The 22,584-nt window shown below is 37.5% G+C and overlaps 2 protein-coding genes across 3 annotated transcripts; both read left to right on the forward strand.

Annotated features, from left to right (window-relative positions):
• Positions 1 to 3,691: 3,691 nt before the first annotated feature.
• On the forward strand, positions 3,692 to 16,523 carry ccnd2b (cyclin D2, b). The gene is made up of 5 exons (XM_067390840.1): positions 3,692 to 4,230; positions 5,368 to 5,581; positions 7,523 to 7,684; positions 8,570 to 8,718; positions 13,963 to 16,523. The coding sequence occupies exons 1-5, from the start codon at positions 4,036 to 4,038 to the stop codon at positions 14,110 to 14,112; spliced, it is 870 nt and encodes a 289-aa protein (XP_067246941.1). The 5' UTR covers positions 3,692 to 4,035; the 3' UTR covers positions 14,113 to 16,523.
• Positions 16,524 to 17,955: 1,432 nt separating this feature from the next.
• Positions 17,956 to 22,094, forward strand: tigarb (TP53 induced glycolysis regulatory phosphatase b). 2 transcript variants are annotated; one of them, XM_067390841.1, is made up of 6 exons: positions 17,956 to 18,056; positions 18,316 to 18,353; positions 18,775 to 18,906; positions 18,993 to 19,066; positions 21,034 to 21,144; positions 21,403 to 22,094. In XM_067390841.1, the coding sequence occupies exons 1-6, from the start codon at positions 18,025 to 18,027 to the stop codon at positions 21,808 to 21,810; spliced, it is 795 nt and encodes a 264-aa protein (XP_067246942.1). In that variant the 5' UTR covers positions 17,956 to 18,024; the 3' UTR covers positions 21,811 to 22,094. The 2 variants fall into 2 exon arrangements, with proteins under 2 accessions (XP_067246942.1, XP_067246944.1); XM_067390843.1 differs by having other exon boundaries at positions 18,775 to 18,896; positions 18,989 to 19,066.
• Positions 22,095 to 22,584: the final 490 nt, after the last annotated feature.

The following is a 22,584-nucleotide window of genomic DNA, read 5'->3' on the forward strand; positions in this document are numbered from 1 at the left end:
TGAACCAACCGGATTAAGTGAATTATTCAATGACTCGCTCATAAAGACAGTCGCCTGCCCCAAACCTGATTGAATCAGTGTATTTGAACGAATCAGGTTAAGTGAATAATTCAGTGACTCACACATAAAGTCACTTGTTGCCACCTACTGGCAATAAGATGCACCTTGCTGAAAGGGTGTTTTTTGTTATTCTATAATAAAGAAAGAAATGCATTTAATCCCACATGCTTTGCAGAGCTACATGTCATGTCATGTTTGAGATATTCTTGTATGAAGCCTGGTCTACACATGAATGAAGGGTGAGTTTCAAGTAAAAGACTAATAGCATAACCACATACACAATCAATCAGTGTTGTGTAATGCATTGCTAAGTAATTAATTACGGGATTAAGTAAGGGATTACTTTGCATTTTTCTGTATAGACTTGAACAAGTCTATATAAAACAATCAAAATGTAATGTCTAATGATAGAATATATGTTTTTAATGTAACCTCCCTTTAAATACTTTGGTCAGTTCAAAAATAATGTATGCAATTTGGTATTATTTATTTGAAAGAATTAAAAGAGCAGTTTCACGTCTACTTGTACTGTTCAACTGATCGAGGTTGATGAAATTTAGAAAGTAATTTATGCAATACTCTTTAGAGAGAGTATTTAGTAATTACACTGTTGAAGATGTAATTAGTAGCTAGTAATTAATCACTTTTTTAGAGTAACTTACCCGACACTGCAATCAGTATACTAGTAGCCTATTGAATTAGGTTAGTATTTGAATTGCTCTTCACTGATCTGTGTATTTCACTGGTTCTGGCTGCTGCTGCATTGTATTTGTCTTAGCTCTCTTCCTTTAAAGCATTAACACACAGCACATCAGTCCAAATTTGCCTACTGCTGATGCAATAAGACCATAATAAAGCAATATCTAGATTACATTTCACCTGTCTCAGACAAGAGACAAACAGTCTGTCTCTCTCTGTGGTCTACTGGCAGTAGGTATGCAGAACTGGTATGCAGCAGGAATCTTTGGATCAAGGTAATTTCATGCTTCTACACATTTTCCCAGGCAGTTGAGCATTCTTTTACCTTTGTGCCATTGGGGAGTGTGATGTGGGTTGACATGTTGTCATAAGACACACACAGATGGTTTGTTTTTGTGAATTGTGGGGACATTCCATAGGCGTAATGGTTTATGTACTGTACAAACCTGTACAAACTGTACAAACTGTGCACATTTTTACTTTCTCCAAAAAACTCATTCTGTATGATTTATAAGCCTTTTGAAAAAATAGGGACAATGTCCTCATAAGTCACCCTCTCCTTGTAATACCTATGTCAAACCCATGTCGTTATACAAATTTGTGTCCTGATATGTCACAAAAATGCACGCGCATACACACACACACCTCTAACAGGGTCCAGTACATTCATCTAAAAATTGGTCATTTAAATACACTCAGTGAGGTTCAGTGAGGTTCTAAACAGAACTCGACTCATTTTTTAACCCTGCCAAAAAGGTTCTATATAAGGAAATGTCTTAAATGATGGCAAAATTATTTGAAGTTTAATGGGTTTTCTCGTGATAAAGTATGTTTACAAGCTGTTTAATTCATACAATTTAAAGAAAATTACAAACTAAACAAAATTAATTAAAAACTAAATCTAAAGAACTAAAAGGTTCTATAGATGAAGCGCCTGATAGAAATCTTTAAGGTTCTATATAGAACCTTTTCTTCTAACAGTGATACAGAATAATCAGTAGTTTTAACTGAATTCAGCAAGTTGTTTTTTTCAGCATTGGATCTGAATTTGTTGCCATTTGTTGTTTCTTGTGAGATCTGATCTCACACCGGTTGTGGTTACATCTTTACAGCATTTTCAAGAAGAAAAATGATAAATTACTTATTCTAATGAGTCAGGATGATAATTAACGTCCAGCACCCCTCTCTCAGCCTACGTCTTATAGAATGCTACTGAATTAGCATCTCTAATAAATTCACAATATGGATGCATTTTGTGGTAAGACCCACAGCTTGGCCAAAACAATTTGTGACTCATTCAGTTACTATGTTAGTTCTTGACCGAGGCATGTTTCAATCATTCATCAACTGCATATCCATTTGAGCCAAGAAGAGATGCATTTTGAATGATATTATTTTGTCTATATTTCTGTTATTATACATTTTGCAGTTTGTGTACAACTAAGTCTGATGTTTTCAACTTCAAAGTTTAATCAACGTGATTAAAAAAGGCTACACCAAATTTTAAGTTACACTCTTAAAAATAAAGGTTCTTTATTGGCATTGATGATTCCATAAAGAATCTTTAACATCCATGGAAACTTTCCATTGCACAAAAGGTACTTTATCGTGGAAAAATGTTCTAAATGTTTTGTTTGTTTGTTTTTTGCAAAATGGTTCCTCAAAATGGGGTTTCACATAGAAGAACCATTTTGGGTTCCCTAAAGAACCTTTAAGTTAACAGTTCTTAAAAGTACCATTTTTTTCTTGGTATGAAGGACATTTTAGTAATCTAAAGAAACTTTTTCCACAATAAAGAACATTTTGGAACCTTTTGAAAGGTTCCATGGATGTTAAAGGTTCTTCATAGAAACTTCAATGCCAATAAAGAGCCTTCACTTTTACGTGTTCTATGGCATCAATGCGAAAACACCTTTTGAAACCTTTATTTTTAAGTGTATGTTGCATCTGTGCACCATTGTCTCTTTTCAGGTTCTGCTCCATTTACAACACATATTTCATAGTAACCGTACATAAACATATACACAAAAGACGCCTTATTAGCTATTAATCAGAATAATAAGGGTGTTACTCAAGACACCATCTTAAAATTGACTTTCACCTTCATCACCTGTCACAGACTGTTATGATCAAATAATTAATGAATAATTTGTGTTGGTTTTTGGGTTGGCAGCCTATCAATTTATTCATCTCTCGGGGCTGTAACACATGGTTAATTCGTCAGTTATTTCTCACGCACTAACATCTGCTGTACGGAGAAAGACAGACAGACGGGTGCGGGAAAGTTTTTTTATTTGAAGGACCACACATTTCAGCATGTTTTTATCATATAGCACAACCTAAAAGTTGTTTATTCAAGCTCTTTTCTTGCTGTCTTATTGGCTATTCGTATTGCACCATTATGTAACCCAACAAGCACAACCTGTCACTTCCCCTTTTGAAGGCTCTGTCTTTGTGTCATTTTTGGTGTCTATTGCTTTGTTCTTCACTACCACAAGTAGTATTCATGCACATTGTTGTAAGTCATTTAGTGATAAATTGTCAATGTAGGCCCTATATGAGGATTTCCATTGTGCATGAATCAGAACTCTTATAGTGAGACATTAAATCCATTTAACCTATTTATTACCAGAGTGCATAATGTGCAAACAATGCATTTAAATTGTGCATTAAATGGTACATAGCACTCAATGGGGTCATTTAATTCACCAGTAAATGGTAGCAGTGAGTAAAATGAGTTAGACATGTGCATCAGCACGTGAGGGGAAATAATAATCAGAAAAAAAAAATCATATCATGTGTCATGCAGGCTATGTCATGCTTGTAAAAAAAACAAATCTATAATTATCCCTTCCGGGACCTGTTTCAGTGCACTAAATGTATTTTGCACGACTGATTGAGTAGCGGTTTAATAAACAGATTGGCTAGAATGCCATGCATCTGCCATGACTGGGCAGGAAGGAAAGAATTTGAGCATTTTTTTGCAACGTGAATTGAGGAGGAGGAGGAGGGACCGACATTGCCTTTTGGGTGGTCATGCAGTCATAGGAGTTGATCTGCTTCATCTGTAGTCTGTAGTTCAGAAAGAAAGACTCGTGCCTGCACTGCATGCAGCCTCCGTGATGTAAAAAGTGAAAGTTTTAAGAGTGCAGACGACTTCTGTTGATGCCTAAGGCAAGAACATCATCGTCCTTTTTGCATAGGCACAGCCACATGCAGCTGGCTCTGTGAGGTGGTTATATTAGATCAGCCTATAACACCGAGAAAAGCCCAAACATGGAACTTTTTTGCTTGGAAAAGGACACAATCATGCGAGCTCAGAGAGATCCCAACATCTTCTGCGATGAAAGAGTATTGCAAAGTCTTCTAACTGTGGAGGACAGATATGTTCCGCAGGGACCCTATTTTAAACGAGTCCAGACAGATATTCTGCCTTTTATGAGGCGGATGGTCGCGACGTGGATGCTGGAGGTTTGTAGTTAAAGGTTTATTTTTGGAAATTGTTTGGTTGGAGTGTGTGATGACTATTATGTAATGTAGCCTAGATTATGTTGGCAAGTATATAAAGTAGCTGGACTTTGGCAGACAGGCAAACTCAAAAACCATTTCTCAAACTCAAATCCATTTATTCACACCTGTATGCATAAGCATAGGCCTATATGTGTGTAATCTGTTCATCGTTGATGTGCAAATATTGTCAAGCAATGTTTGATCAAGAAATCAGCAGGAAATGCATCGCTGAAACCTCCACACTCCACGATAGCCTACATGTTATTTTAATAATAAACGCTTTTGTGTTTTTCTTCGAGGCATGCTTTATTGGACAGATGAGGATCTGTGCTTTATTTACATGTGCATTTTCAGAGTTTCTATGCATTTGTGTAATTTTTGCGAATTTTTGAAACAGTCTTTGAGTTGCTTGGTGCGAAAGTGCAGCCATGTTGAGATTGAGAATCGTCGATTTAAATGTATTAAGCTACACTTCATCAAAACAACATACTAATTGTCGGATATAGTTTAATTAGAGCGACACGTATGTTAGATATTATATGCTGTCATTGACATACTAAGTATTAGATCATATTTTTTTTAACGTGACGAATCACCAAAGCAGTCATGTGTGGGCGTCATTTGGTTTCAAAGCACACCCTGCTTGAAATGAATGAAGATCTTGCACTGGAAAGTTCCTCTTTCTCACGAAATGAGTTACAGTATTGTAGCTACACTGTAAAAAAATATTTTCATTATTTGTTATCACAACCTTTTTTCTTTTGTCAAATCAAACAGATAACATAATATTTTCAGTTTCTGTTGATGAAACCAATCGCCTTCATTCTCATTGTTTTTTTAATTTCAGTGAACTCACAATTTTAAGGCAACTTACTTTTTTAAGTTAAACCAACAATTCTTTTTTTACAGTGTAGTCGCAAATTGTACGAACCTAATGTTACATAAAGTAGAATTCATTTATAGCTTACAAAAAGTGAAATAAGAAAGTATAAATATATAAACAACATTTAAAATAAAGAAGTTGCAATAAGTTCAATGCACACTAAGCATTTGGCAGACAGCCTAAATTGTGACTTAATTCTGTCCATGTCTCTGTAGGTTTGTGAAGAGGAGAAATGTGAAGAGGATGTCTTTCCCTTGGCTATGAACTACCTGGACAGATTTTTAGCAGCAGTTCCTACAAGAAAATGTTTCTTGCAGCTTTTAGGGGCCGTGTGTCTCTTCCTGGCTTCAAAATTAAAAGCATGCCAGCCGCTGTCAGCCAGGAAGCTCTGCATGTACACAGACAACTCTATTACATCTCAACAACTGCTGGTAAGAGCTGCTGATGGCCTTGATGACAGCATCTGTTGTGTAATTCTACATGAATTAAACCCCAGATTAAATACATCATATATTTTATATATAGCCCTAGTTTGTGAGCTGCTGATTCATCATAATATTATTATTAATGTGAAATTTATTGTTGGGGAAGTGCATTTAGAGCTTTCTTTGCCCCCTAATGGTGGTTTTTGACATTGAACACAGTCTTTAGGTTTGAGCTGAGATGAAATGCTCTTGTGATTTTGGCCTCTGTGGCTGGAGTGAGGGATCTCTGATAAGCGTGGGAACGCTTTTCAATGGTTCCCATGCATACACTCTTAAAAAAGGTTCTTTATTGGCATCTATGGTTCCATGAAGAACCCTTAACATCCACTGCACAAAAGGTTCTTTATAGTGGAACAATGTTCTTTAGATTATTAAAATGCTCTTCACACTAAGATAAAAATGGTTCTTTTAAGAACTGTTCACTGAATGGTTCTTTGGGAAACCCATAATGGTTCTTCTATGGCATCACTGTGAACCCCATTTTGGAACCTTTATTTTTAAGAGTGTAAATTGGCAAAGACACTCTACTTCCATCAGACAGTCTATTCTAATCACATATGAGCTGGTAAAACCCTGGTAAAGTCTGAATTTAAATGATATCTTAAGCTTTAAATGTTATGTGTGTTTATCGACCGAGGAAGAAGAACGAGAGCACAGGAAGGAAGGTAAATTAAGGTCTAACTGGGTCAAAACAAAAAAGGTTTGCCATGAATTGCAGTGGAAATTTTAGTATATTTTCCACGCAGACGGAGGTGGAGGTGTCTATATGAAGTCTTGACATTGGTGATGGGGTGTCACTTTGTCAGGGACTGTCCCCTCTTTGCAGCGTTTTCACTAACTTAAAATCTTTCACACTTTCTCAACACGTCCTGCACACAATAAGGGCGTAGAGCTTCTCACCTTGGGCTATTTTTCCCCTCGTGTCTCTGCTCTTGAGAGTTTCTCAGAAAGCAGCTTCAGCAGGCGAAACAAAGCCAGCCGGGCACGTGTGAGGAAGGAAGTTGAGCGTGTGCATGGAATGCTGCATCTGGTTGGTGGAGATCAAAGACAATGGGCGGAGCTTTACATGATAACCTGATTCATTTTACAACTATGATGTCCCTTGGGCAAGAAAGATTCATATTTAAAGAGCAACTTTGACTAATTTCTCCAGTTTTGAAGAATCACATGTTGGAGAATGTGTTGAGTGACACAGTGACACAACCTAGACTTTTTAAATACCAATGTCAGTACAGCCTATGATTTATCCTTAACTTTTGTGTGTTAAGGCAACACATGTCTTTGTATTTTTAAATGTTTCAGTCTGGAGTAAGTATAGCATGTAATTAGCTTTTACCACACAAGATTGCAGTTGCACAGTTGAAACATTAGGGGGCAATAAAACAGACTGCAGTCAGGAGTTTGATTAAGCCAAAAACATTTTCATTGACAAACAATGGAGAAGTGATGGCATCAGATGGTGATACTATGGTACTTGGTATTTATATCATATAGGTTGTGGTATCATTTGAAGACAGAGGACTTATTGACAGTAAAGTTCATAAAACAAAGATTACTGGAGTATGTTTTACAGGAAAATAGCATTTCAGTCTTTCTACTTAATTTCATGTTTAATTCAATGTGGTGTCATTTCTTTGTAATTATTTGTGAAATTAACTTTAATAAGTAAATCCTACACCTTTTTTTCCAGTGTAGACATTACTAGGTCCACAACATGGAATCTCTGGCTGCAAAATTTTGCATGTCATTGATATATATCATGTCATGCAATATATATATAAGCTTTCTGTGTCCTGTATGGTGTATTGTGGGTAATATAATCACTGTATGTTATCCTGCCACTCATATTCATTATCTCTTGTTCTGTTTGTGCCTTTCTCTCTGTTGGAGTGGGAGTTGGTGGTTCTAAGTAAATTAAAATGGAACCTGGCTGCCATCACCCCTCTTGACTTTATCGAACACATCCTGCACAAACTGCCCTTCCCTGAAGACAGACAGGCGCTGATCCGCAAACACACGCAAACCTTCATCGCCCTGTGTGCAACAGGTAGGAGCTGAGTGCATTCATCAGAACTGTGTCTGTTTGAGTGAAACTGGCGTGCTGAATTCACATAACAGGCTGAAACAGCCATTTCTGTGTTCGAAATGCATGATGTGAATGTGTTATGATGCTTCCTGCCTTGTTATTTGCATCTATAAAAGTGTTTTTATATTTAACTGGGTGTGTTTCTGTGGCCCTGCATCTGTTCAAGTGGCTGAGGCCTGAACATGAGCCAAGCAAACATGAGAAGAGCTTTTTTTTTTTTTTTGAGCTATTGCAAATGTTTTTGGTGTTTTTGTTGTTGCGTTTAACAATTTTCTCAAGTTAGGAATGTTGGTTTACTGCACAGCTGTTAAATTGCGGCAGTCAGTCGAGTGTAGTGTTTATTCAGGGATGACTGTTGCATCCTTTGCATCTGAAAAAAGCAACACGCTAACACCAACAAAGCAGCGACTTCTAGCACAGAATAGAGGAGGCTTTCCTCTCCGTCTGAAAACCGAGGGCCCGTTCTCAGGATCTCAAGGCAGAGGAAGAGGGGGAGTAGTTCCTGGAACCTCAAAGCCCTCTGAGAGATGAAGGGAGGGAGGAAGAAAGGGTGGGAGGAGAAGGAAGGCTCTCCTCAGTTTCCATTCGCAGCTGCAGGAGGATTTAAGCGAGGTAGTGATGTTAAAACAGGTCTGAAACCGGAGAGCGTGTGAACGTCAGGTTAAAGTTTGTGTGGAATTCAAAACAGATGTAGGATGAAGTAAGGCCTCCTCATTCAGACGGCGTAATCAGAACTGTTTCCTAGAAATGTATTTTGAAGTTTCTCGCAGGTGAGTAATGTTCTAGGGAACTCGCTGACCAGGTCACTGATGTTTCGGGATGTGTGCGTGTTTGTTTTTTCCTCAGATCACAGCTTCACCATGTACCCTCCCTCCATGATCGCCACAGGATGTGTGGGGGCAGCGGTAAGTGGCCTCTTGCCCAACCAGAGCAGCCAAAATCTGTGGGGGGACAATCTGACAGAGCTGCTGGCTAAAATCACCCACACTGAGGTGGTAAGTGTCCCAACATCTTTTTACTGTTAAAAAAATTCAACAAAATCTCAGTAATTGCAATACTACATAGCAGATTACCTTTTGAGATATTGTTTCACCCAGGATTAGCTCACATTTGTTTCTGAACAGTGTTTAAAGGGGTCATCATGACATGGATCTTTAAAATTATTTTAATATATTCCTTGAGGTTCACTTATAATGTTAAAGTTTTTTGCACAAGAAAAAAAAAAGAGGAAAAACGAATATTTTATCCCTAATTCTGACCCGTTTTTAAGGGGCGGCTCCTTTAAGTTTTTTCAGTAAACAGCTACCGTTATGATTGGCTAATGTCATTGCAGTAACGAAACAGTATCAACGCCCACTCGCTGTTAAACTTCAGTATGTGTTTTGAAAACATTATCCATATAAAACTGTCATTTTCAGACAGGGCATAATGAAATTGTTTATTTGCGGTTTGTTATGCAGTTGCTGTCAGAGTCAATACAGTTTGTTGCTTCATCTTTCAACAAAAGTTTCTTTGTGAACACTCCATTACACTATGCCTCGTTTACAAAACAATCTGCAGTCAAATTATCCGAACAAACATATAATCCTCCAACGCCATCTGGGACGGCATTAAAAATAAACCATGCACTTGTTCCTGATGCTGGTATCCTTCTGAAGTCTTTACAGAAATGAGCTAATGAGCTGCTAAAAAAATGAGCTGCAAACGCTCCTTTATACTTCCATTTGATCTTCCATTTGTCATGTTGTCGGTAGACTAAAGTGCGTGAAGTCAGAAACTGAACTCGCATCTGTTTAGGGTATCCAGTGTAGACAGTGTCAGTGATTTATAATGGATTACATTTGCTTTTGATGCAACACTCACATTCAGTGTAGGCTAATGTCAGCCGTTAAGCATATGAACGCCAGTGGGCGGGGCCTATGGTGCAATGATGTATAAATATTCATTGATGTCTTGCTCTAGAGGCGGTTATATGCAAATGTATTGAACATTAAATTGGTCTCTCAAGAGAAAGACTGTACATTTTTAAATGGGTATATCTGTGTAAAAGTTTTTCTTGTGACACAAATGATTGACACAGGACATTCATGCATGACTGTATGGAAATGGAGAAATATGTCATTTTATGAATGAATGTTAGTGTGTTCAGCAACGATGGCGGTGTGTTTTTAGAGCTGCATACTTGTGGCGAGACACAGGCCTCTCAACCACATCTGTGGATTAAAGCACACTGCTGCACACACACTCGCGCTCTTACACAAACGTACACATCTTGCCTTCAGGGCTGTTTTGAAAGTCTCACAGTAACACTTTTTTTTTTTTTTAATTAGACCCAGAGAGTTAACGCCCCATTTAAACTCCTCACATACACTCATATGGTTGAACACATTCTTTGTCTTTCCTCAATGTAATGTGTTAAGTTTTTTCTCCATCTGAAGTTCTGGAAAAAAACACTGCATGCCGTCATTAGCAACCATTCCTTCCTGTGCCTGTAGTTGTCAGGACAACAGGGCCTGTTGTGGCTGTCTCATTCGGTTTAGAGAGAGAACAGTCTGTCAGGTTTCAATTATCCTGAGAAAGATGAGAGTTTGATATGGGATCATTTTGTCAGACCTCCCACGTTACTGCAGAAAGAGACAGGCACAAGAAGTCAAAGTCTTATTGTTTGGTAGTACATAGTCCTTTGTAGCCTAACGGGATAAAGGCTAAACCAGTTTGCAATTTAATTTTGGCTAAGAACTGCCAACTTAAGGTGGAGTCACAATTTCGGCATTCAATTTCACTGCACTATTGTCTCGTGTCAGTAGTGTACTGATGTATGATCACAATTCACACAGAAGTCACTTTTTGAGCCAAACAATTTACTATCAATTTCCTAGTGAAAATTGTTTCAAAATAAATGCCTCACCATTTTTTTCAGTGTAGATAATTACAGAGATGCTTTCCCACGAGGAACTTTACGTTCTCTGGCAAAGTATTGCTTTCCCTCGAGAAACTTTGTGTTCTCTGGAAAAAGTATTGATTTCCCCTGAGATACTTTTTATTCTCTCGCAAAAGTATTGCTTTCCCTCAAGAAACTTTACGTTCTCTGGAAAAGTATTGCTTTCCCTCGAGAAACTTTGTGTTCTCTGGAAAAAGTATTGATTTCCCTCGAGAAACTTTACGTTCTCTGGAAAAGTATTGCTTTCCCTCAAGAAACTTTGTGTTCTCTGGCAAAAGTATTGCTTTCCCTCGAGAAACTTTACGTTCTCTGGAAAAGTATTGCTTTCCCTCGAGAAACTTTACGTTCTCGGGAAAAGTATTGTTTCCCTCGAGAAACTTTACGTTCTCTGGAAAAGTATTGCTTTCCCTCGAGAAACTTTACGTTCTCGGGAAAAGTATTGTTTCCCTCGAGAAACTTTGTGTTCTCTGGAAAAGTATTGCTTTCCCTCGAGAAACTTTACGTTCTCTGGAAAAGTATTGCTTTCCCTCGAGAAACTTTACGTTCTCGGGAAAAGTATTGTTTCCCTCGAGAAACTTTACGTTCTCTGGAAAAGTATTGTTTTCCCTCAAGAAACTTTACGTTCTCTGGAAAAGTATTGTTTCCCTCGAGAAACTTTGTGTTCTCTGGAAAAGTATTGCTTTCCCTCAAGAAACTTTGTGTTCTCTGGCAAAAGTATTGCTTTCCCTCGAGAAACTTTACGTTCTCGGGAAAAGTATTGTTTCCCTCGAGAAACTTTACGTTCTCTGGAAAAGTATTGCTTTCCCTCAAGAAACTTTGTGTTCTCTGGAAAAAGTATTGATTTCCCCTGAGATACTTTTTATTCTCTCGCAAAAGTATTGCTTTCCCTCAAGAAACTTTACGTTCTCTGGAAAAGTATTGCTTTCCCTCAAGAAACTTTGTGTTCTCTGGCAAAAGTATTGCTTTCCCTCGAGAAACTTTACGTTCTCTGGAAAAGTATTGCTTTCCCTCGAGAAACTTTACGTTCTCGGGAAAAGTATTGTTTCCCTCGAGAAACTTTACGTTCTCTGGAAAAGTATTGCTTTCCCTCGAGAAACTTTACGTTCTCGGGAAAAGTATTGTTTCCCTCGAGAAACTTTGTGTTCTCTGGAAAAGTATTGCTTTCCCTCGAGAAACTTTACGTTCTCTGGAAAAGTATTGCTTTCCCTCGAGAAACTTTACGTTCTCGGGAAAAGTATTGTTTTCCCTCAAGAAACTTTACGTTCTCTGGAAAAGTATTGTTTTCCCTCAAGAAACTTTACGTTCTCGGGAAAAGTATTGCTTTCCCTCGAGAAACTTTACATTCTCTGGAAAAGTATTGTTTCCCTCGAGAAACTTTGTGTTCTCTGGAAAAGTATTGCTTTCCCTCGAGAAACTTTGTGTTCTCTGGAAAAGTATTGTTTCCCTCGAGAAACTTTGTGTTCTCTGGAAAAGTATTGCTTTCCCTCGAGAAACTTTGTGTTCTCTGGAAAAGTATTGCTTTCCCTCGAGAAACTTTACGTTCTCGGGAAAAGTATTGTTTCCCTCGAGAAACTTTGTGTTCTCTGGAAAAGTATTGCTTTCCCTCGAGAAACTTTACGTTCTCGGGAAAAGTATTGCTTTCCCTCGAGAAACTTTACGTTCTCTGGAAAAGTATTGCTTTCCCTCAAGAAACTTTGTGTTCTCTGGCAAAAGTATTGCTTTCCCTCGAGAAACTTTGTGTTCTCTGGAAAAGTATTGCTTTCCCTCGAGAAACTTTACGTTCTCTGGAAAAGTATTGCTTTCCCTCGAGAAACTTTACGTTCTCTGGAAAAGTATTGCTTTCCCTCGAGAAACTTTACGTTCTCGGGAAAAGTATTGTTTCCCTCGAGAAACTTTACGTTCTCTGGAAAAGTATTGCTTTCCCTCGAGAAACTTTACGTTCTCGGGAAAAGTATTGTTTCCCTCGAGAAACTTTGTGTTCTCTGGAAAAGTATTGCTTTCCCTCGAGAAACTTTACGTTCTCTGGAAAAGTATTGCTTTCCCTCGAGAAACTTTACGTTCTCGGGAAAAGTATTGTTTCCCTCGAGAAACTTTACGTTCTCTGGAAAAGTATTGTTTTCCCTCAAGAAACTTTACGTTCTCTGGAAAAGTATTGTTTTCCCTCAAGAAACTTTACGTTCTCGGGAAAAGTATTGCTTTCCCTCGAGAAACTTTACATTCTCTGGAAAAGTATTTCTTTCCCCTGAGAAACTTTACATTTTCTGGAAAAGTATTGCTTTCCCCTGAGAAACTTTACAATCTCTGGAAAAGTATTTCTTTCCCCTGAGAAACTTTACATTTTCTGGAAAAGTATGCTTTCCCTCGAGAAACTTTATGTTCTCTGGAAAAGTATTGCTTTCCCTCAAGAAACTTTACGTTCTCTGGAAAAGTATTGCTTTCCCTTGAGATACTTTACATTTTCTGGAAAAGTATTGCTTTCCCTTGAGATACTTTACATTTTCTGGAAAAGTATTGCTTTCCTCTGAGAAACTTTACATTTTCTGGAAAAGTATTGCTTTCCCTCGAGAAACTTTGTTCTCTGGAAAAAGTATTGCTTTCCCTCGAGAAACTTTACATTTTCTGGAAAAGTATTGCTTTCCCTCGAGAAACTTTATGTTCTCTGGAAAAGTATGCTTTCCCTCGAGAAACTTTATGTTCTCTGGAAAAAGTATTGCTTTCCCTTGAGATACTTTACATTTTCTGGAAAAGTATTGCTTTCCCTCGAGAAATTTACGTTTTCTGGAAAAGTATTGCTTTCCCTCAAGAAACTTTACGTTTTCCCCTGAGAAACTTTACATTTTCTTGCAGAAGTATTGCTTTCCCTCAAGAAACTTTACGTTTTCTGGAAAAGTATTGCTTTCCCTCAAGAAACTTTACGTTTTCCCCTGAGAAACTTTACGTTCTCTCACAAAAGCACTGAAATATACCTCATATTATTTCCATCACAATAGTTAAGTGAGCGAACACAAATTTTCTTGGGGAACACAAACAATTTGCAAGAGAATGCAATTTTTTTTCCTCCCATCTCATTTTTTTTTTTTTTTTGGTTTTACCATCACCATATCCAATTAGGCAGTCCATACAATAATAGACTGTTGTGGACAAATCATTCAAAAAATTGCACAACTGCGTAATTGTAGCATTTAGAAAATGATGTACATTTTGTGTGCAGCATGTCAGTATGCAGTGAATTTGAGGATGAAACTAGTGCGTATAGTGCTTACCTTGGTTTCTACTTCTTTCCTTCTGTTTCTTCTAGGACTGTCTGAAATCATGTCAAGAGCAGATTGAGCAGTTACTGACCAGCAGCCTGAAAGAAAGTCAACAACAGGAGGGCAGAGCCAGCAAAGGGATGCAATCGCAAAACCTGTCCTCCACCCCTACAGATGTCCGTGATGTCAATTTATGATGACAGTTCCTGTTCCTATCCACCACACCTCCTCAGCCTATAATTGATTCAGTTATTATTGTATTACTGTATTTAAGTTTTATTTCAAATCCACATTAGGTGACTGTGACGTCATGGTCATATGCGCATAATATACAAACACAAGCTTGACGTTTTATAAAGAAGCAAAACAGCTGCTGCTGCCGTCTCATATGTGCAGGCGGCGGTGTTTTACATACTTGAATTTAAATTGAATCGGCCTCAAACATGATTAAATAATGCAGTATGCTATATATTACTTATTAAAGAGCATACATCTGTATTGGCTATCATATGCAACTGTATCTATTAATACAATTGATATTTTTATTTAATAATTAGAAGAAGAAGAAGAAGAATTCATATTATTATTATTAAGAATATTATGCTTTTTATCATATAGAATGTATTGCTTTAGTAATTCCCAGAGGCCGTTTTTTTTTATAAACTAGGTAATTTAGGGTGCATCCAGATGTGACCCCACGAAAAGCTACAGTCAGAGACATCCATATGTCCTTTCAGTGGGATCAGTTTTCTTATTAATACAGTGATCTGATGAGTTACTATTCGGGTATGAGTAACTCCATTAGCATAGGGATTATTTACAGATGAATGTTACTGCATGCAATACGCATATATGAATATGTTAACGTTTCTATCCATGCATGGTGACCATCACAGCTTCAGGACGGTTTCAGATAGACACTAAGTATGTAGTGAAGGTGGAGTAAAGGTGAGGTAGGCAAGAAATAAAAGAGGTGAAAGATTGAAAGATTTTGCACGTGATTGAAACATGAACGGTTTTAGACAGGTGGATTCTGGAAAGTTTGTGATGAATAAAATGTGGTGCTGTTTGCTCATTTGACATGTTTTCAAACACCATCACATGTGGGTCAGAGACACTCGCGATGCTGAAGGGATTTATGGCAGATTAATAATTTGGGAGTCTTAAAATCCTTCCTAGCAAATCCACGATACATATGCACTTTCAGACATCACCTCTCGCTGGTTATCCCTGGTATACAAGAGGAGGGCAAGGGTTTTTATTTTTTGGCATTGTTTTTCTTTTTTAAGTTATTTTTGTTTTGGGGCTGGTTTCCCATATTAGGTGTGCTTGCGGGTTATAGTTTTAATTTTAGACCGACATATTTAGACCATAAACTGATCTAACAGGTCAGCTGCCATAGAAATGGTGGGGTTTGACATGTTTTTATTTTATTTTTATTTTTTAGTTGTGTTGAATTCATGTCAGCATAGATAGGACATCATCAAATTTCAATAAATCACTTTATTTTATTAGTATATTTTATTTTCTTTTGTCAAAATATCAGCTTGAACATCTACTTGAACATTCTTATAGAAAGAAGATATTTTGAAACATTATGCCAATTTCCTTTCTCTCTTCATTAGTTCTTGCACTTTTGAAAATTGATTTCTTTAGTCAGTTCTCTTTACTGTGGACCTAAAAGAAAGATGTTTACTTAAAATATAACGTGTTGTGACCAATGTGCCATTCCAACACATCTATGCAAATGAACTCAAAGTTTGTGCTGTTTGAGTGCTTTTGAAACAATGTTCTTTTCTTTATTTTTTATTTTTTTTTTGGAGTCATTTTCACACACTTAGTTTTCAGTGAGTTTGTGTGCTATTATATCCTGTATGTTCATTTTGTGTTTTTCCCAGTTCTTTTATTTCTGTAAAAACGTTTGAACTTGTGTTCCAGTGCTGCTAAAAGAAAAAGAAAAATGAAAAAAGAGCTATTGCATACCTTAATTTCAGTTTCCATGTTGCTGCTATATAACAGAATCATTGAACGTGTTTTCATGGTGGCTGCATGACTGTTTTCTGTTTGCATTTACACTGTCATTTATGTTACTGGCAGACGGACCTGCATGCAAGTGTTACACTTTTAGGTATTTGCATGAACAGTCTTGCCTCATTTAATGTTCAATGTTGTCTAACTTAACTGTTATCTGACTTCTTTCCTAGCTATTATATTAATGTGTGTTATGAAACGCCTTCCTTTCAGATAATATTCCTGCCCAGAGTCACATTACCTCACAGTACTTCAGTCAAGAGTATACAGATTTAAAAAGGGGTGTTGAACCTCTTTAACTAGTTTGTTACCGTACAGGTTAAGCCTCCAAGCTTCTTTTACCCACCAAACATGTATTAATGTACTGTCTTACCAGATGATAGATGCAAGACTGGGGCAAAATATTGTTTAGAAACAAAATATTATATATTTTTTTTTATTTTGTTTGAATTGTGGTAAAGCAGCCACCTGTTGTTAAAAGTTCCACTTCCAGATCCCCCCAAAATATCCAAAGAAGTGGCATTTCAGCAATATCAGACTTATTTTCACCCTTTGTAAGTGTGAGTACTTACCTCATTTTGGCCAATTCAATAAATCTCAAATTGAATTAAACTGCTCATTTCGTTGTTATTATTATTGTCATTATTATTTATTTTTTATTAAAACCTCCTATGGTGATTTATGTTAGTTATACACTGCATAACTCAGTATTATTGCGCCCTCGTGTGGTGTGTTTGGTCAATTACACAATAGAATTATAATTAACGAGTGGAATGGAATTTGAATTTCAAAATAGACGGGATTAAGAAACTGCCAGGTACGTAGAATAAAATTGCTCAGTAATTGTTCGAGTGTAATTGATAGTTACTGTCACTGGCGTAGGAACCGGGGGGGACGGGGGGGACGTGTCCCCCTCAATATTGGAAAATGCTGCATGTGTCCCACCCAAAAATTAGCCTATACACCGCAGGAACAAAAACTGTACATTTTGAACTTTTATTTTGAATACGCGACGAAGAAGATATTCGGTTTTGTCAGTCAAACCCAGAGTGATTTCATTCATGTTTGAATAATCACCATTCGCCAATCACCAGCTTCATATTCTTCACTTTTCACCTATAGTCGGACTCGGAGCATCTGATTGGTAGAGAGAAGTCAACATTACACTACGAACATTCAAATACGTTATTGGTGCGCACCAGCTTTGAACGACTCGACTTTGTATGAGGTAAATTAGTCTCAGTCAAGCGGTTTAAATTAACAAGCTTTTTAAAACTGAATTATGGATACGAGGCATGACATTATAAACTTTTTAATAGAAAAGTAAAATGTTATTGATATAGATAATAATGATAGTTCTAGTTCCAAGTGCCTATATCCAAAGCCGTATGTGACTGTTGTGTTTTTGTATTTTTTTGGGGTTACAAATCAAATATTTGCCTTGTAAAGTGCCCCTTTCCTTTCTGCCCGCAATTGCAGGGGGGCTTGTACACTTTTATGTTTCCCAACTTCAATATTTGTGTAATAATAAATAGATAAATTGAACAGATGATAAACAGATGATTTTGTTTATTTATTTTGCTGTTATTTCATATATGTCGTACCACGTGACGTCACCATACTGTATGTTACTATTATGGTGGCGAGATGGACGTTTATTCATAATGGCCAAAATGTCCCCCCCAATGTCAAAGTGGTTCCTACGCCCCTGGTTACTGTCACAAAGAGCTCGTGAGTGATTCTTGCAAAAAGGTTGCTTTTCTTTTTTTATTTTAATTGTAGGAACCATTTTGATTTGAAATGTGAATGTAAATGCCTATTTATTTATTTTTTTATGGAGAACCATTTACAGAAGTTACAGGTTTAAAAAAGGAACAGATATTAGAAAGCAACATTTACAACTCATAAAACAAAAAACAAAAAAACATCATAGATGCAGCCGTGCACTTGCCAAAAATCACCACACGATGGCGACAGACTTCCATTCATTTGAGTGACGTCATATTTCTGCAACACTTTTGACTCATGAGCCAGGAAGAGCCGGTCACACATTTCATCTACTATTACAAATCTGTATTATGCTCACATTTGCACTAACGATCGTTCGACAGTAAGTGAGCGCGTGTGTATTCCGTATGTTTGCGTTTGTTTTACATGCATATGAATGTTGATGATTCGGTAACTGATTGTTGTAGGACACGCACATGATCTGTTCTGCTCATAAACGCATCACCAAATGTTTCCACGAATGCTTTGTATTGCATGTTTTTTCTGTAGTTGATTACAGTGACCTCGACATGACATGGCATGTGAACTGTCCTTTCTGAAGCGATTTAGCTTTAATTATTATTATGTGCTCTGTTTCCTAGTGGGGAAACACAATACAACAGAGATAAATTGCTTCAAGGTGAGTGAATGCACACGTGCATGTCTGGTTGTTACCTCTAAGACAAGAGTTTCACATGTTCAGATGCCACAATCCCCAAAAATATGAGCATCGTCCTGTGAGGGACTCCCTTCTATTTAGACCCAATTTAATGTTGTGAAAACAAAAAATACAAATATGTCTAAATATTATTTGGAAAAGATTGTAGCACTCTACTTTTAGATACATTATTTACTTATTTGCTCTCTTATTTACATTTTTAATTTAATTTATCTATTTTTTATTATTATATTGTATTATATTGTAATCTGTAATATAAAATATTTGTATTTATTATTACTTTTTAATTTTTTTTACACTGTTTCACAGACCCCCTAATACTCCCTTGCAAAGATGTGCTTTTCGATGTGTAGATGAATGCTTTTTTCCCTCAACTGTGTAGGTCAGGGCATTGACACACCGCTGTCAGACACGGGACATCAGCAGGCGGCGGCAGCCGGACGCTACCTCAAAGATCTGCATTTCACCAATGTCTTTGTCAGTAACCTGCAAAGAGCCGTCCAGGTGTGTGTGTGTGAGTGTGTGTGACTCTGTTACTGTAGATTTTGTGAGTAAACTATCCATCATGTGAAATATAACTTCTTCTCCTTCTCAAGACAGCTGAAATCATTTTAGGAAACAACCTTCATTCTTCTGCGACTGAGATGATATTGGATCCTTTACTCCGAGAGAGAGTGAGTGTCTGTCTCTGCTTTATTTGTCACGTACGCCTTTATATACTTGGTCAGCTGCTTTTACAGTTCGTTAAATATATAAATAGTTGATATAATGTTAAAGGGGACCAATAATGCCTTATTTCACAAGATGTAATGTAAGTACCCACAATGTGTGTGAAGTTTCAGCTCAAAATCCCCCTCAGATCATTTATTATAGCTTGACAAATTTGCCCCTATTTGGGTGTGAGCAAAAACATGCCGTTTTTGTGTATGTCCCTTTAAATGCAAATGAGCTGCTGCTCCTGACCCACTTTACAGAAGAGGGCGGAGCTTTAACAGGTCACGCTTCAGTTGCTCAAAGCTGGAGAATCTCACGCAGCCAAAATGAGGATTGTCAGTAACAGTGTTCAGCCTTACATTGTTCAAACCGGAGTCGACACTGATGGAGAGACTCAGGAAGAAGTTACAACTTTTAGAATGAAACTGGACGTTTCTGAATGATTAGTGGATACATTTATGTAGTTGCTGTGGATTTGATTCAACTCATCCACTAGCATATGCCGTCATGTTCATCTTTTGTGTTGAATTGACCCTTGTTTGTGAAGCAGTCCGGTGTAAAATGACGGCATGACAACAACACTCTACTACAACAACTCTTCCTCTTCTCTAAAGCAGCCCAACATGGCCCCGCCCCCTTTGTTGTGTGTTCTTGGGGGCGGGGTTTATGTGAATTTTAGGGTTAGTGATGTCACCAACCCAGGAAGAAGCTCGTTGTAGTCCCTACCAGCTCTTTGTTGTAGTCCTTAAAAAGCAAAATATCTCCATTTGCATTGAACTTTGAGTGTCGTAACTTTGCAGATGTTGTTTATGCTCAAACAGCAACATTACACACTAACTAAAGTTAAAGGTGCCCTAGAATCAAAAATTGAATTTACCTTGGCATAGTTGAATAACAAGACTTCAGTACATGGAAATGACATACAGTGAGTCTCAAACACCATTGTTTCCTCCTTCTTATATAAATCTCATTTGTTTAAAAGACCTCTGAAGAACAGGCGAATCTCAACACTGACTGTTATGTAACAGTCGGGATCATTAATATGTACGCCCCCAATATTTGCATATGCCAGCTCATGTTCAAGGCATTACACAAGGACAATAGCGAAAAATGGCAGATGGAGCAATAATAACTGGCATGATCCATGATAACATGATATTTTTAGTGATATTTGTAAATTGTCTTTCTAAATGTTTCATTAGCATGTTGCTAATGTACTGTTAAATGTGGTTAAAGTTACCATTGTTTCTTACTGTATTCACAGAGACGAGAGCTGTCGCTTTTTTATTTTTAAACACTTGCAGTTTGTATAATTCATAAACACAACTTCATTCTTTATAAATCTCTCCAACAGTGTGTAATGTTAGCTTTAGCCCGTTAGCCACGAAGCATAGCCTCAAACTCATTCAGAAACAATGTAAACATCCAAATAAATACTATACTCACATGATCCGATGCATACATGCAGTATACATGACGAACATCTTTTAAAGATCCATTTGAGGGTTATATTAGCTGTGTGAACTTTGTAAATGCACTGTTTTATAGTCGAGAGCTCAGGGGCAGGGAGCGTGAGGATTTAAAGGGGCCAGAGCCCTGAATCAGTGCATAGTTAATGATGCCCCAAAATATTCAGTTAAAAAAATTAATTAAAAAAAATCTATGGGGAATTTTGAGCTGAAACTTCACAGACACATTCAGGGGACACCTTAGACTTATATTACATCTTGTAAAAACTGGTTCTAGGGCACCTTTAAAAAAAATGAAATCATAATCAAGGACCCCTTTAAGGATAAGATTAACATCAGAAATAATAATGAAAAAGATAAGTAATATTAATAAAACAAAATAGCATCCCTTAAATTTGGCATCCCCTAAGAATTGCTGTATAGTTGGTTCAAATGCATGTGTGTGATGTATTGGACAGGGTTTTGGGGTGGCAGAGGGAAGACCAAAGGAACATCTGAAGAACATGGCGAACGCAGCGGGTCAGGCCTGCCGAGATTACACACCGCCCGGTGGAGAGACGCTGGAACAGGTAGAAACTGAGCCTTCCTGTAAGAAAAGCAGTCTTGAATGTTGCAAAATATGATGCCACTTAAATTCAGAGGGCAATCAAAGCAGCTTGGCTGGTTGTTCTAAAAATTGTAATTATTCCAAACTTTTAAACTGTAGTATTCATAACTTTAAAAGTGCCTATTTAGTCATTTTCACTGTGTTCTTCCCAGAGTATAGTAATCGTTGACTGATCAAATGAAAAGCTCACACAGAAGAAACTGTTTCTGTGATTATCCAGGTAAAGACGCGCTTCAAGAAGTTCCTCAAATCCTTATACCAGCGCATGTTAGAGGAACACGGCTCATCCGACCAGTGTTCCGCATCCAGCTCTGGACCATCAGAACCAGAACAGCCTGTGATTGCTGGACTAGCCAGTGACGGAGTCCATGACGTACCTGTCCACGCTCTGATCGTTAGTCACGGGGCATTTATTCGTGTGTCTGTGCGCCACCTAGTGGAGGACCTGCAGGGCTGTCTGCCAGCAGGCCTGAAAATGAACCAGGTGTTCTCGCCGTGCCCGAACACTGGCATCAGCAGGTTCATAATCACCCTCCACAGAGAGGAGAGCAACCCGCGGGCCGCCCGCATCCAGTGTGTCTTTATCAACCGAAAAGACCACCTGGATGATGTCAAAAACTCTGATTGACAGTATTATGTGACTTGTTGGTTTATCTGACAGTGTTTTTATTTATTGCTTTATAATCTCTACGACTGAAGTGAAAAGCACATATAAGTCTGTGTGATTGATTTTATTGTGTAAATTATTTAACTGCAGTGATTTATTCATCCTGACTGAATGCAAATAATCGTAAGACGTTTTTTGATGTTGTCCGTTATATGAGCACTTTATACTCACACTACTGTGGTTTTGGCCTCTAAAATGCTTCAGGATTCACTCATACTGAACATACATATTCATGTATATGCAATAAAGAGATTTAGAGAAATGTAAATTCAAGAAAGTTTGATTTTTCTTTATATTCGTGGTCAAATCTTGTGTAATTTATGTTGACAGAAAATGCCAAATCTTGTGATGCTTTACCTTTAAAGGTGCTATATGTTAGAATTTTCATGTATTAATCATTTTTATTGCCAGTGTGTGAACAGCTTGTATTGAAACTTAGAACTTCCAAGGTTGTCTATGGAAGCCTATATAGAATAATTTTTAATGTTAAGAACTCGGGTCGTTTTTGCCGGGAAAATCAAAAGGATGTGACGTTAACATGTGCTCCCAAGAGCCTCTCTTCCGTTCACTGACACATGAAACGAATCCTTATGCAGGTAATGTTAAGGAAAATGCCTGTAAGTCTATTATGATGTCAATATGTCATGCACGGAAAAGTGATTAATTCTATAGTCTCATAACCAGATCTATAGTATCAAATATAATCAAACTATCATAACATTAATTTTAGTTACC

Source organism: Chanodichthys erythropterus, chromosome 8 (genome assembly GCF_024489055.1).
Source record: "Chanodichthys erythropterus isolate Z2021 chromosome 8, ASM2448905v1, whole genome shotgun sequence".
Classification (NCBI taxonomy): Eukaryota; Metazoa; Chordata; class Actinopteri; order Cypriniformes; family Xenocyprididae; genus Chanodichthys; species Chanodichthys erythropterus.

Coding starts and splice junctions, on each gene's coding strand:
- ccnd2b (XM_067390840.1), top strand. CDS start 4,036: ATGGAACTTTTTTGCTTGGAAAAGGACACAATCATGCGAGCTCAGAGA. Junction 5,582..7,522: donor TATTACATCTCAACAACTGC/TGGTAAGAGCTG, acceptor CTTTCTCTCTGT/TGGAGTGGGAGTTGGTGGTT. Junction 7,685..8,569: donor CATCGCCCTGTGTGCAACAG/GTAGGAGCTGAG, acceptor TTTTTTCCTCAG/ATCACAGCTTCACCATGTAC.
- tigarb (XM_067390841.1), top strand. CDS start 18,025: ATGCTCACATTTGCACTAACGATCGTTCGACA. Junction 18,907..18,992: donor AGCCGTCCAGGTGTGTGTGT/GTGAGTGTGTGT, acceptor TTCTCAAGACAG/CTGAAATCATTTTAGGAAAC. Junction 19,067..21,033: donor ATCCTTTACTCCGAGAGAGA/GTGAGTGTCTGT, acceptor TGTATTGGACAG/GGTTTTGGGGTGGCAGAGGG.